The following is a 15,330-nucleotide window of genomic DNA, read 5'->3' as shown; positions in this document are numbered from 1 at the left end:
TGGAGGGAGTAAATCCTTAATATACATGATGTAAACATCAAAACTGCCTGAATGTTTTCACAAAATGAGCAATGTCTAAATGTTCAAGATAGATAGATACTGTGGAAAACGAACCCCTTTCAATTGTGCAACTCAGTACCTTATCCTGAAGCTAGATTTGAGCATGTACCTGAGAAGAGTAAAAGGACTCTGGAAACCAGGGACTTCAGGACCAGGGGGTCACAGACTAAGGATATGTGGCAGGCCATTTAGACTGAGATGAGGAGAAATTTCTTCATTCAGAGATTGGAGGGCCAGTGGAATTCTCTGTCGTGGAAAGTGGTTGACACCAAACTATTGAAAACTTTCAAGAGAGTTAGATATCGTTCTTATGACTAAAAGGATCAAAGGGTATGTGGAGAAAGCAGGAACAGGGTTCTGAGTTAGGTGATCAGCCAGGATCATATTGGATGGTGCAGCAAGCTCAAAAGACCCACACTTAGTCTTACTTTCTGTGTTTCTATGTTGAACAGTATCTGACTCTGCACCAACATTATCCTAATTATACACACTGAGATCCTTGATCAAAATGAATGACATTCAAAAAACAGAACGATGCCTTTATTTTAATAATATCACAATCACTTTTTGTCCTAGGATTTAACAATAAATCAAGAAGTATTTTTCTCAAAAATAGGGCACATGGCACACAAATTTGGCAGTATAATGACCTGCAACAACCTATGCAGGTATTGATACAACTGCTTTGTGGGGGCCACTTTAAAGCAGAAGCCTAACATATTCTAATCTGAGGTCTAGTGTTCATTTTATAGCTCCTTGTAAAATTAATTGTCAATGAGCACTCCGGATTCTTTAGTGAGTCGACACCTGTCAACAAAATGTGCACTGGCTTTCACAATTACATCTTTGGTGGTAGAAGGATGAATGGATCCTGATTAACAGACACCTCATTGTCTGATTCAATATTCTTTTCTCAGATTTGTTTTGTTTAAAATTAATTTGTTAGGGGAGCAGGAGCCAATGTACAAGAGCTACTGGAAACCTGGACTTGGAGCAGATAAGGATATGGAGTGGAGTGTTTTGGATGTGCTCCAATTTGTGCAAGACAAAAGATGGGGCACCAACCAGAACGTGGGATTGAATTTGAAGGGAATAAAAACAAAGATTTCAAAGTTTCAACGGCAAACTACGTCAGGAGTGAATGCCAGCGATATTGTGAAGGCGAAAGCCAATGGTCTTGTGGAGGAGAGGATACAGATTTGAAGGTTCACTCAGAGTTAAAAATAGCATGAAAATTGTGGATAACCTGGTACAGCCCCAGCCAGTAGTTAGAAAACAGAATTGGTGTGAGTGAACAAATATTCGCAGAGAGTCAAAGACAATGGCTTTGTCTTTTCAGTAATTAATTACAGGCTTATGGGTCATTACTAAAGAGAGCATGTTTGATAAACGGTGTGACAATTTATATCTAGTGGCTGTGTTTATTGAGGTGGAGGCATGGAACCTGATGTCAAGTCTTCATCTAATATCCCTAAAGGGAAACATGAGAAATGGAAGGGGACCAATAAAGAAATTTTGGAGAGCCTTGGAGACCATTATGTGGAAGTAGGAAGAGAAGCCTCCTGACGGAGATTCCCTCAGCATGAATGCTCTGCGTCCAAGAGTTTTTAAGACATTGGCTGCAAAAGTAATGGAGGCAGTGGTCAAAATATTCCAGACTTCACTGGAAGGTTCCAGCAGATTGGAAAACTGTTAATGTGATGCCCCTGTCTAAGGAGGAGGACGACAGCAAGAAGGAAAATATCGACCAAATAGTCTAACTTTTGTCATTGGGAAAACACAAGAATCTATTATTAAGGAAGAAAGAGGAATTTAGAAAATCTTACCACAATTAAACAGTCAAACATGGCTTTGCGAAAAGGAAATCATGTTTGATAAATTTGCTAGAACTCTGTAAGCATATAAACAAGCTGAGTTAATAAAGGGGAATTGGTAGACGCAAATTCATTGGATTTTCAGAAGGCATTTAATTTGGATAAATGTGAGGTATTGCACTTTGGTAAATCAGGGAAGGACAAAGCTTATACAATTAAAAGTCGGGCCTTAGGCAGTATTGTAGAACAGAGAGATTGAAGGGTTCAGGTAAATGATTCTTTGAAGTTTGCATCACAGATAGACAGAGGGCTTTTGCTTGAAACGTCGATTTCGCTGCTCCTTGGATGCTGCCTGAACTGCTGTGCTCTTCCAGCACCACTAATCCAGATTAGTGGTTATGAAGGCAATTAGCACATTTGCCTTCTTTGCTCAGTCTTTCGAGTATAGGAATTGGGACATTATGCTGAAGTCATACAGGATGTTCGTGAGGCCTCTTCTGGAGTACTGTATCCAGTTCGGGTCACTCAATTATAGGAAGGGCATTATTAAGCTGGAGCGGATTCAGGAGAGATTTAGCAGGATGTTGCTGGAATGAAGGGTTTGAGTTATAAGGAAAGGCGGGATTGACTGTGACTTTTTTCCCTGAAGCATCAGAGGTGACCTTATAGATGGTCATAAAACAAAAGGTGAATGGCATGTATCCTTTCCATAGCATGGGGGATTTCAAGACTAGGGAGCATATTTTTAAAGTGAGGGGCCAAGGTTTACAAAAGACTTGAGGGGCAATTTTTTTTAAAATCACAGAGTGGTTTATGTGTGGAATGAACTTCCAGAGGAAGTGGTGGATTTGGGTACAGTTATAATGTTTAAAAGACATTTGGGTAAGCACATGAACAAGACATGTTTGGAGGAATATGGACCAAGTGCACAGCAAGGTAGGACTAGTTTAGTTTGGAATTATGGTTGGCGTGGACTAGTTGGACTGAAAGACCTATTTCCATGCTGTTTGATTCTATGATTATGACTCTATTTGGCCTTTATTTCTATTAGATTGGAGTTTAAAAACAAGTAAGACTTGATGAAACTGTGAGCTCAGTTGGCTAGACAGCTGGTTTGCAATGCAAAGTGATGCCAACAGCATGGATTCAATCCTCATCCCAGCTGAGATTACTGTGAGGGACTCTCCTTCATGACCTCTCCCCTCGCCTGGTGGGCATGGTGACGCTCACGTCAAACCACCATCTGTCCTTTCTCTCTAATGCGATAGCAACATGAAGGTCTAGTAGGACTATGACTACTTGACCTGAGGCAGATTAACTGTGGTCATGTATGATAGGAGAACCTTGAAGGGATAAATAGCCTACTCTTCCTCCTATTTCTTATATTCTCATATTCTAATATGTGACAGTCAATGGTGACTGATAAATAGTTATGATTGTTCACTACGTGCCTGCCAGAGTTAGTTTTCAGGTCATGTTGTCAGTGATAAGTGGAACATGGGAGAGTTCTATCCAAGTTATAACAAACAATTTTAATGGTGTTCTGAATAATGGTAATTATTTTGGCCTGGCATGAACACTTAAATACTGTGCACAGTTACAGGCATCTTACTTGAAGACTAATTTCAAATCCATGTACACGGTGTAGGAGAGATTGACTGAGGCAATATCAGAGATGAGTGGTTTTATTTCAGAGCACATCTAATTTGAACTGAGAAAGTGAAGACATATTCTGGCTGGAGAAAATTATTTCCGTTAATTGGTGCTGCAATACTGAAATGACATAACTTTGAGTTCTACAAAGGTATTACCTAATTAATCATTATAACATGGGATGTCCTCCAAGAAAAGTGTGGTGAATGCAAAAAACCATCATTTTTAAAATGGAGCTAGATTGATTTAATTCCCCTTTTAAAAAAAAGGACTGATGGGAATTAAACTAAGCAGAGAAGTCTTAGATAATTGGAACAGGCACAATAATCAAAGGTTTCCACCTGTATTGCAAAATTCCATGATTCTAAGGCACCCAAAATGGAGCTGTTTGCATTTGGGCTCACAGTTTATTCACTTATCCGACTGAACCTTAGAAGATTTTGAGTGAACCTTCCAAATTCTGAATGGACAGACAAACATGTCTCCACTGACTAGGAAGTCTAGAGCATATGGGAATTGTGGGTGGGGTTCCTGTCTCATAGCAAGGGGTCAAAATTTGAAGTCTGAGCTGGAAGAGAGATTTTCTCCCAGTCAGAATGTTGAGACTATTCAGGAGATTTTTTGTTTTCAGGTCTAGAAGGCTGAGGATGCTCACAAATTGAGCACATTCAAGACAGCATGAGATAGCTTTAGGAGGAGAAAGTACATTAGAGATAGAAGGGTGACAATGGGAAAGCACGTTCAAACAACTATTTGGCCGATACCCAATCTCGTTTTCAACCCATTTTACTTTCCTTCCCTCTTAAATTTCATGATTAAATAACAGGTTCTATATCTATCACAGCTGTCACTGAACATTTCTATCCTGCTGACCTTATGATAAATCACCTTACTCTTTGCAGCTCTGACACACTACCATAACTCTGCTAACGAATAAATTAAATATTCATTTCAATTTCAGTATTAAATAGTTGGCATTATAAATGAGCCATCAATGTGATAATTCCATAGACATTTCATAGCAATCAGAATGATGAAAAGTTGCTATGTTTGAAGTGGAAAGGTGGACAATAGTGCTTCTACATAAATCCCAAGTCTTAATGGACATATCAAGCAAAAAGAGATAAGAGCATTATATACAGCTGAGAAATGATATTGAAGAGTGGCAAGGGGGGACAGATTGGCCAACACAGCATTCGCTGTGACAAGGAAAAGGAAGGACTTCCATCTTCGAAACATAATATTAGGACATCTCAGTACTTTGATGGGTAATACGAGAAATATGGCAATAAATCTCTATAACGTAATGTCTCGTATATAGCAAGGGGATGGCCAAATCATGCTGGCTGAGGAATAAACGTAGGACACAATGTTGGGGAGGATGCATTTGCTCTTCTTAAAATACCAGAATAGGGGTCATTCATATCATTCTGAAAGGATAGATTTGGTTTAATATGCCATGTAACACTGCAGCATTCCCTTATTCAACTATTAAGTGTCAATCTGGATTACATGTTTAAATATCTGAAGCTGGGTTTGAATGCATAATTTTTAGACTCCGAGGAAAGAGTGAGCCAAGGCTAGTGCACAAAACATGGAGGGATTCACTTGCAATATATACAGAACCTCAATTTTTTTCTTTTTTAAACTATAAACTGAAATGGAAATTAAATTTCTGTAAAGTTGGAGAGTTTCTCAATCATAAAATCCCTATAGAGTGGAAACAGACCATTCGGCCCAACAAGTCCACACCAACCCTCCAAAGAGTATCCCATTCAGACCCATCTCCCAATTCTATCCATGTAACCCTGCATTTCCCTTGACTAACACACCTAATCTAAAAATCCCTGTACACTACGGGCAATTTAGTATGGCCAATCCATGTAACCTGCACATTTTTGGACAGTAGGAAGAAATCAGACTACTCGGCAGAAACCCACGCAGACACGGGGAGAACATGCAACCTCCACACAGACAGTCAACCGAGGCTGGAATCAAACCTGAATCCCTGGCAGTGGGGAGGGAGCAGTGCCAACCACTGAGCCATGGTGCTGCCGTTTTTGCAGCTTGGAAAAATCAAATGACATAATTTCTTAGCTGAGCAAGGCAACATTGCTTTTCAAAGTAGTTTAGGTGGAAATACTTTAAGCTAGGGTTACAGTAAGAGACCTCCAATTAAGGAAAAACTGCTTGATGACAGCCCCCTCTTGCTTGCACGGCAGTTTGGAACAAAAATGTAATTGCCAGGTAAATATAAATATCCAGGGCCTGCAAACTGAAAAAAAAACATGCCCCTCTCACCATGTGGGTGAAAAGAGAAAAACACAAGAAAGCTCGAAAGAAAGAATTCTCACAAGAAAAAGCCTAGGACTACCTCGTCAAAATGAAGAAGAGCTTTACCAAAAAAAACAAGAGTCATTGTCTCTGAAATCATTGAGAGAGACAACCCAAGTCACTGCTCAACACCCAAACTTTTGATGCTTGAAATTTTGTCTTCCCTGTCTTTTCTTTAACCCATAATCTCAGCGTCAAATCATGTTTTTTTTTTGCTCTGTCTTAATTGTGAATAAGTTTCTGTGTATTTTGGGATATATAAGGGGTAAAGAGCTGTGGAGTAGAAATTCTTTCATTTCTATATCATTTATTAAAGTGTACTTCAATAAATAATTTTCTGCTTCTCATGAAATCTGGTGCGAATTACTTTTGCCCTGAATAGCAAGTAGCCAGTCAAATTGGCCATCTTGATGCTCTCAGTGGAATTTTATGATGACATGTAGAAATTTGGGTCATGGTTCAGAACACACATTGCTCAATTAAGCCATGACAAATAATCTAATTTTAAATACATCTTTGATTATTGGACACATTACTTAAAAAAAGTGAGAAAGATATCCAATATTGATGCATATGTAAAGATCAATTGACAAAATGTTTAAACTAACAAGAAAAATTCAAAAATTATCATAAAACTGAAAAACAGAAATTCTGTTGTCACTTCTGAAATCTTTGCAAAGGCATTTGAGATTGCAAACTATTCACCACTAAATAGTTTAAACTTGAATAAAAATGAATTGTGATAAAGACACAAAGTTTTGAATCCCTGGAGGTAGATTTTGCCTCCAGTATCAGGGTCTCCCTAAAAAATGATTTCTGGTTCCTACAGAGGGTGCAAGAGGTCACAACCTACACTTTTAGAGAGTCATAGAGTCACAGAGATGTAAGCATGGAAACAGACCATTCGGTCCAACTTGCCCATGCCGACCAGATATCCCAACCCAATCTAGTTTCATTTGGCAGCACCTGGCCCATATCCCCTGAACCCTTCCTATTCAAACACCCATCCAGATGCCTCTTAAATGCTGTAATTGTACCAGCCTCCACCACTTCCTCTGGCAGCTCATTCCATTCACACACCACCCTCTGCATTAAAATGTTGCCCCTTAAGTCCCTTTTAAATCTTTCCACTCTTACCCTAAACCAATGCCCTCTAGTTCTGGACTCCCTCACCCCAGGGAAAATACATTGCCTATTTACCCTATCGACACTCTTCAGGATTTTATAAACCTCTACAAGGTCACCCCTCAGCCTCCAATGCTCCAGGGAAAACAGCATCATCCTATTCAGCCTCTCCCTGTAGCTCAAATCCTCCAGCCCTGACAACGTCCTCCTAAATCCTTTCTGAACCCTTTCAAATTTCAGAACATCCTTCCAATAGGATTGCATGCAATATTCCAAAAGTGGCCTAATCAATGTCCTGTGCAGCCGCAATATGACCTCCCAACTCCTATACTTAATGTTCTAACCAATAAATGAAGGCATACCAAATGCCTTCTTCTGTGTCCTATCTACCTGCGATTCTATTTTCAAGGAGCTATGAATCTGCACTCCAAAGTCTCTTTGTTCAGCAACACTTGCTAGGACCTTACCATTAAGTGTCCAAGTCTTGCTCTGATTTACTTTTTCAAAACGCAGCACCTCACATTGATCCAAATGAAACTCCATCTGCCACTCCTCAGCTCATTAGCCCAGCTGGTCAAGATCCCATTGTGCCCCTAGTTACCTGCTTTTTGGAGGATAGCTTGGTGGCAATAGATGTGAATCAAAGTGAGATCCCTGAACGTGTGCCCAAAAAGTCATAGAGGCAGGTATTCTAATTTCCCAATGAAACCAATAGCCATCAGGATGAGAGACAAAAACCCAATACGGGAGCAAGACTGCCTCTCACCACAGGTACAGCCCATGCTGTGCTATTAGAGGCAAGGCAGAGACACACAAAGTGTTAGTTCAGGCAATACCATGAAAAAGTTGCTCAGCAAAGCAAAAAAGTTGGATATCCCAGATATTGTCAGCAGCAGAAATATTGAGCAAAGGAACAAAGTGCAGCACAGCAAGGGTTTTAATGACCTTCTTCACTCTGGCAAGCTGAGTACAAGGTGATAACCAAAGTGACAGGCCCTCACATACACAACTCACTGGCAGACACACCAGCTGAGCATGTCAGCATGGTGCTTCAGAAAGTGATAGAAATGAGCTCTGAGGGTAATTATAGACTCCTGCACAATGACCGGAGCCACAGTTGAGTATCAATACATGCAGCTGCTTATTAATAATGAGCTGCTGGTCTAGATAAAAGCCAAGAAACTTGTCTCATGCTTCTCTCTGTCTTTGCAACAGGAGAGAGCACATATTTCACAGAAGAAATAAATGGAAATGCCAGGTCTTCCTAGTGAATGAAGTGGACAATAGAGAAATGAAAATATCTGCAAAGATACAAGCATCTTTAAACAATGAGGATGGAATGCAATCCACACTTTGACAGGATGCTCAGACTCAGCACTGAATGCATACACCAGCTTGCAGCATTGATCAGTCAGAGGCACTGATGGCACAAGGATGTACAGGGTTGATTGCAGTTGCACTCCACCTCATGATGCTCTCTAGTGATCTGCAGGGTGAAGCAAATGGTTGAAGCAATCACTAGTGAGGATGAAGAGATCACCCTTCATTGGGCACTTGGTCTCCATTGCATTCCAACCCCATTATCCTCCCCTCTACCAATCCCAAATCTAGTGGTTGCTTGCTTGTGGTCAGCTGCACTGAGAAAACTTAGTGGATCTTCCCAAATCCTCTTTTGCCACCATCTATGGAACATCACAACTGCCTCAAATGCCCAGAGCATGTATTTATCACTAATTCGCCCAACTCTACTCAGCGTTGTCACCTGTGACCTAGTAAGTACCATGCACCCTCTGCCTATTTAGGAGCCCAAGTATCACTGGCTCCCCAGTGCGTCACTGCCTCCTTCAACCCAGATTGACCCTTATCCAATGTGAAACCTGTGTGCCCCTAATAAAAGAAACAAAATTGGTCCTTGACAAGCTCATTAAAAAGATCAAGTCAATTATCACCTCAACCAAGCAGGCTGCCAAGCTTCCCTCTCCACTTCCAAATGACAGCAAGCCATCGAGCACACACATTTCTGTGCCAGCCCACCTCTGTACTTGCCTAAAACCCGAGAGTTTCTAGTTTTCCAGATTCTGTGGCACTTTCTGCTTTTTACCGGATCTGTTGACTGCCTGTCTGCAATATTCTTTTCCAGTAAATATTTTCGGTTTTTTAATGCAGCAGCTCTTAACTAAAACAAGTGCTCATATTCTGGTTAAAATAGCTGTTAGTTTCAATTTTTGTTGAATAGGGGCTTCAACACATCAAATTTGAAAATAGAAATACTCTTAACTGTTGTATTATCTCAATATTCCAATAAAAATTCAGAGTCTGCCTGAGGCACCAGATTCAGACCATCAGCAGCTTTGGAATTCTGATGTAAAACTGAGAATAGCATACAAGAAGAGGCAATGAGTGGAATAGAAATTGAGCTACTGGTGCATGCAGGTTATAAGCACATTAGAAAAATAGTAAGACATACAGGACAGAGAGCTGGCAGTTTCACCTCCATGCTGCTTACTAAATGCTGGATCCAGCTGGAAGAAGCTACCCAACTGCTGTTCTTATCTAGTCTGACAGGGAGTCTTCAGTCCATATGGTGATGGTTTCATGTTAATTTAGGGATAAATAGGTGAGGAAAGCAGGAACTTGTGATGTGGAGCCAGGACGCCCCGGTTCAAGTGTTACCCACTTCAGATCTGTGTAATAATGTCTCTGAGCGGAATGATCAGAAAATATCTCAATATGAAGTAGTAATAATCAGTGGAGTTTGACTTGGTGATCTGTAGCTGGAATAAAAATCCAATGAGAAAAACCTCTGTCTTGATTTTCTCAAAGACCAGAGGTTAAATATTGGTAAAACACTGGCAATGGCAGTGAAAATCAACAATGGGCCTTTTGAACAAACTTGGGTGACACCTTCTGCATTGCCTCAGTGGTAGACCACCTTCCTTGTTGATGCCAGGTCCCATGGAGGTGACCTCCCAGTGATAGGGCATGGAACCATCTTGCCTCCCCTCCATCACTGCAGCATAAACTCATCAGGATGCATTGTGGGCACAGATTATCCAATCACAAAGCTACCCTTTCACAATTACCCAGAAGATTTGGCCGTGAGAGTTTTCTTTTAACCTTTCATTATACTGCAGAGCATGTCTCTTATTTTGAGATACACTCAGCAACATTTGCCAAACTCAACAGTACACTGCTCTCCCAGCTGCTAGACGGTCATCCTGCAGAATATTCTATCAGCCTAACTACTTCCTTCATCCTGAAATAGATGGTTTTGCCCTGCAGTGCAAAGCAGCCTTATAAATCTTGGACCAGTCTACTGTATAACTGGCAACCCTCACATTGTGCGTGCAAAGGACATTAGAATTACAATCTGCCACAAAGCATTGATCTGACAGTTAAGATGGAGCAAAGGGAATACAAATAAATGATGAGAATATTTTGACTGACGACGATCTGAAGCATAACAAATTAACAGCAGTGTGATTAACCGCCTGCTACTGCCTCTACAATGATTCAAAATATTACCATTTCATCTTTGTCTCACGTGTATGCAAATGAAATGAGATATCAATGAGAATTCAAAGCAAACCTATGTTTTGGTATTAAAAAAAATACATTTTGGTCAATTATTTTGCAATCATGTTAGCATGCAGCTTGAAGTCAAATTAGTAAATGATTGCTGTCATTCCAAAGAGACTTGGAAATCTGTCCAGTATAGATAATACCATGTACTACTTACTTGCTTTGTCTCTCCATGCTGGCTACCCTGAGATTTTCCCACCGGGAGTTCAGCAAGTTCATCTGCTCCCGAATTTCACTTTCTTCATCTTCTGTTAATTTTCCTTCCGCTATTAGCTGGTTCCCAGCCTGTAGAATGTTACCCACACTACCTTGATGTGCTGTTAGCTCCATCATAAAACCCTGTCAAAAATAACCATTGTAAATAATGGATCAATGTGTGACTTTCCAACAGCTACATAATACGCAGACAGAAACAGGAAACCTTATTGATGAACTCAACGTCCAGATGGTATTAACTATCATACAAATGTAACTGATCAAGTACTTGCATTTATTTTGGGCCCTTAACACATACATTCACATAAAGAGGTGCTTTAGTAAAGCATGGGGGCAGCAGAGTGGCTCAGCCGTTAGAACTGCTGCCTCACAGCACCAAGGATCCAGGTTTGATTCCATCCTCAGGCAACTGTCTACGTGAAGCCTGCATGTTCTCCCTGGATCAGTGTGGGTTTCCTCCAGAAGCCCTGGTTTCCTCCCACAGTCCAAAGATGTGCAAGTTAGGTGGACTAGCCATGCTAAATTGCTCAGAGATGTGCAAGCTAGGTAGATTAGCCATGGGAGATGCAGGGTAACAGGGATGGGGATGAGTCTGGGAGGGACGCTTTTCAGACAGTCGATGTGGCATTGAACGGCCTATTTCCACACTACAGGGATTCTATAATTCAATGAAAAATGCAAGAGAAGTGACGGATGCCAACCAAAGGAAGAGCTATCATAAGGGGCGTTGCAATGTAGTGAGTACCTTTATATTGAATACTTAAATAATTAACACTGAATAAGTGCCTTTCTATCCCCATCCTTCAACTTTTAGTTAATTCACTTACTTCATGGGCATGAAACTGTTCCTTGACCTCCTCCACATCATCAGAGACCTTGCGCTGAGCCTGCAAGGAATCCTCAGCTGAAAGCAGCCAGGTTAGTACCACCTCTAATGCAGTCTGGTAACTATCGAGGTCTACTTCCGCTTCCATCAGTAAGCTTCCAGCTGGTTTCTCTGCTGAGGGTTCTGAGAGCTGCTCAATGTGAAACAGACAGGAAGTTCTTCAATTAAAAATAGGTCAAAATGTTCCACTACATGATCTCAATCATCAATGCAATGTCACAGTATATTTGAAACTAGAAAGGAATTCTGATCTTGTTTCATTTTCTTATTCTCTCCAGAGAATTTGTTCCAAATTTAAGAGCTAGTTATAAATAGCTGATAATTTTTATGCTTAGTTGTCCCTTTTCGAATGCAGAAAAGGACATGATTGGATTTTGCACTATTCATTATATTGTTTATCTGTAAGTACAAAAGCATTTGAATTGCATAATACATTCATATGGATTAATCTCTTCTGGGGCTTACCAGCTTTACAATTTCACTGAAAAAATACAACAATACAGTCAGTCTTTCATTTTTAGGAATGAATTGTGTTATTTTTATAATGGATTGAATTTTTGCATTTGGCAACATTATGTACAGTTAACTGTAATATCAGGATGCTGGACTTGGAGCAATAGCAGAAATAAAACAGATGATAAGATTAGTAATTTTCCAACCACTGCACCCCATTATTCCGACTTTGATCCAATTCCCTCCACTGAATCCATTGATGTTTTGGTAATGGATTAATCTGTTCAACGGGTGGGGGAGGGTCTCATCTGCTGGTCAGAGAATTGATTGGAACCTCCTGTTTCATGGACGAGGATGTGAGGTGGCCTTCAGGTTTTCGTCATTAATGAGTTGAATTGAAACCCTGTCAGGAATTCTGCATCAGTTCATAGAAGAGTCATAGGAACAAACAGCATGGAAACAACCCCTTCAGTCTAGCCAGTCCTTGTAACCATAATGCCAAATTAAACTAATCCCACCTGCCTGTGCTTGGTCCACGTCCCTCCAAACATCTCTTATTCATGTACTTGTCTCAATATCTTTTAAAGTGTAACTGTATCTGCATCAACAACTTCCTCTGGAATTTCATTCCACATATGAACCACTGTGAAAATAAAAAGCCCCTTCATGTCTTTTTAAACTCTTTCTCCTCTCACCTTAAAAAATATTTCCCCCTAGTCTTAAACTCCCCCACCCTTGTGAAAGGACATCTGCCATTCACCTTATCTATCGCCCTCACGACTGTATGAACTTCTTTAACATCATCTCTCAACCTTCTACACTCCAGTGAAAAAAGTCCAGCCTTTCCAGCCTCTCCTTATTACTCAAACCCTCCTTTCCTGCAACATCCTGCTAAATCTCTTCTGAACCTTCTCCAGGTTAATATTATCCTTCCTATAATAGGGTGACCAGAACTGGATACAGTACTCCAGAAGAGGTCTCACCTATGCTTTGTACAACCTCAACATAACATGACATCTCCTATACTCAAAGGTATAGGAGCAATGGAGACAAGTGTGCCAAAGTCCTTCTTAATCACCCTATCCATATGTGATACAAACTTCAAAGAATTCTGTACCTGAACTCCTAGATCCTTCTGTTCTACAACACTACTCAAGGCTCTAGTTTAATTATATAAATCTCATCTCTGCCTGTTTTACCAAAAATGCAATCCCCTGCATTTATGCAAATTAAATTCCATCTGCCATTTTTCAGACGATTGATACAACGGATCATTTGTTTTTTTGTAAGCTTAAATAATCTTTTTCACTGTCCATTATACCACCAATCTTGGTGTCATCCATAAACTTAATTTTCTAGCATGTAGAACTTTACAGCACAGTACAGGCCCTTCAGCCCTTGATGTTGTACTGACCTATGAAACCAATCTGAAGTTCATCTAATCTGCACAATTCCATTCTCGTCCATATGCCTATCCAATGACCATTTAAATTCCCTTAAAGTTGACCCGTCTCCTACTGCTGCAGGCAGGGCGTTCCACACCCCTACTACTCTCTGAATAAAGAAACTACCTCCGCCATCTGTCCTATATTTTTTACCCTTCAATTTAAAGCTATGTCCCCTTGTGCTAGTCATCGCCATTAGAGGAAAAAGGCTCTCACTGTCCACCCTATCTAAACCATATTTAAACATACATATCTCAATTAAGTCATCTACCAACTTTCTTCTCTCTAACGAAACAACCTCAAGTCCCTCAGCCTTTCCTCATAAGACCTTGCCCCCATACCAGGCAACATCCTAGTAAATTTCCTCTGAACCCTTTCCAAAGCTTCCACATCCTTCCTATAATGTAGTGACCAGAACTATAGGCAATACTTCAAGTTCAGCTGCACCAGGGTTTTGTACAGCTGCAGCTTGACCGCATGGTTCCGAAACTCAATCCCTCTACCAACAAAAGCTAACACACCGTACGCCTTCTTAATGTTTCAAGATCTATGTACCTGGATACCAAGATCTCTCTGCTCATCTACACTACCAAGAATCTTACCACTAGCCGAGTAGTCTGCATTCCTGTTACTCCTTCCAAAGTAAATCACCTTCTGCATGCTATATAAACATGCTTTCTATATTCTTATCTAAACCATTTATATAAATGACAAATAAAAGTGGACCCAGGACCAATCCCTGTGAAGCACTGCTGGTCATAGGCCTCCAGGCTAAGAAACACGCTCCACCATCACTCTCAGTCTCACTCTCCTGCTGTTAAGCCAATGTTGTATCCAACAGGCAAGCGCACCCTGAATCCTATGTGATCTAACTTTGCTAATTAATCTACCATGTGAAACCTTGTCAGTTCCAAGTAAATCATGTCTTCTGCTCTGTCCTCCACCTTCTTGGTTACTTCCTTAAAAAATTCAGTCAAGTTTGTAAGGACACAATTTCCCTCACACAAAACCATACAGACACACTCCTTTTCCTCACTGTCTAAACAAAGGCACAACGTTGGACACTCTCCAATTATTTGGTACCTCACCCATATTTATAGGGGATACAAATATTACTGCAAGGGGCCCTAACTCCCTATAAAGTCACGGGATGCACTAGATCGGGTTCCAGGGACTTACCATTACATTTTCTAACACATCCAGTACTTCCTCTTTGGTTGTGTGAACCATTTTTAAAACATCAATATTTATTTCCTGGAGCTTTCCAGCCTCCATTTCTTTCTCCATAGTAAAAACTAATGCAAAATATTCATTTTATGTCTCGCCTATCTCTTGAACACAAAGTTAACCTTTTTGATCTTTAAGGGGCCTGACTCTCTCTCTTGTTGCTCTGTTGCTCTTAAGGTACTTGTAGAATCACTTTGAATTATCCATAACCTTATTTGCCAAGACATTCTCATATCATCTCTCTGCCTTCCTGATCACCCTCTTAAGAATGCCCCTACATTCTTAAACTGTTCAACAGATTCATTTGAACCTAGTTGTTTGCATCTAATCTCTGATTCTTTTTTATTCTTGTCTAGAATCTCAATGTCTTTATTCATCCATTGTTCTTTCCTCCTACCAGTCTTTCCTTTCCCTCTAACAGGAACATACGATCACACTTTTGAAAGCCTCCCACTTACTATACACTCCTTTTACCTGCAAACCAATTTTTGGAAATTCTTGTCTCATACCATTAAAATTTGTCTTACACCTTTAA

The 15,330-nt window shown here is 40.3% G+C and overlaps 1 protein-coding gene across 7 annotated transcripts in view; it reads right to left on the bottom strand.

Moving 5' to 3' along the window:
* dmd (dystrophin) overlaps positions 1–15,330 on the bottom strand; it is a 1,983,095-nt gene that overhangs the window by 1,209,166 nt on the left and 758,599 nt on the right. For 6 of the 7 annotated variants that reach the window (XM_060833515.1, XM_060833512.1, XM_060833514.1 and 3 more), the window contains 2 exons: positions 11,612–11,800; positions 10,726–10,907 (listed from right to left, as the gene is read on the bottom strand). The exons of the other annotated variant lie outside the window; for it this stretch is intronic. In XM_060833515.1, coding sequence (XP_060689498.1) covers positions 10,726–10,907; positions 11,612–11,800 — 371 coding nt within the window. The remainder of the gene's footprint in view (positions 1–10,725; positions 10,908–11,611; positions 11,801–15,330) is intronic. 7 annotated transcript variants of the gene reach the window in all.

The sequence above is a fragment of the Hemiscyllium ocellatum genome, chromosome 12 (assembly GCF_020745735.1).
Source record: "Hemiscyllium ocellatum isolate sHemOce1 chromosome 12, sHemOce1.pat.X.cur, whole genome shotgun sequence".
NCBI lineage: Eukaryota > Metazoa > Chordata > Chondrichthyes > Orectolobiformes > Hemiscylliidae > Hemiscyllium > Hemiscyllium ocellatum.
This window is presented reverse-complemented; position numbering and strand designations above follow the sequence as displayed.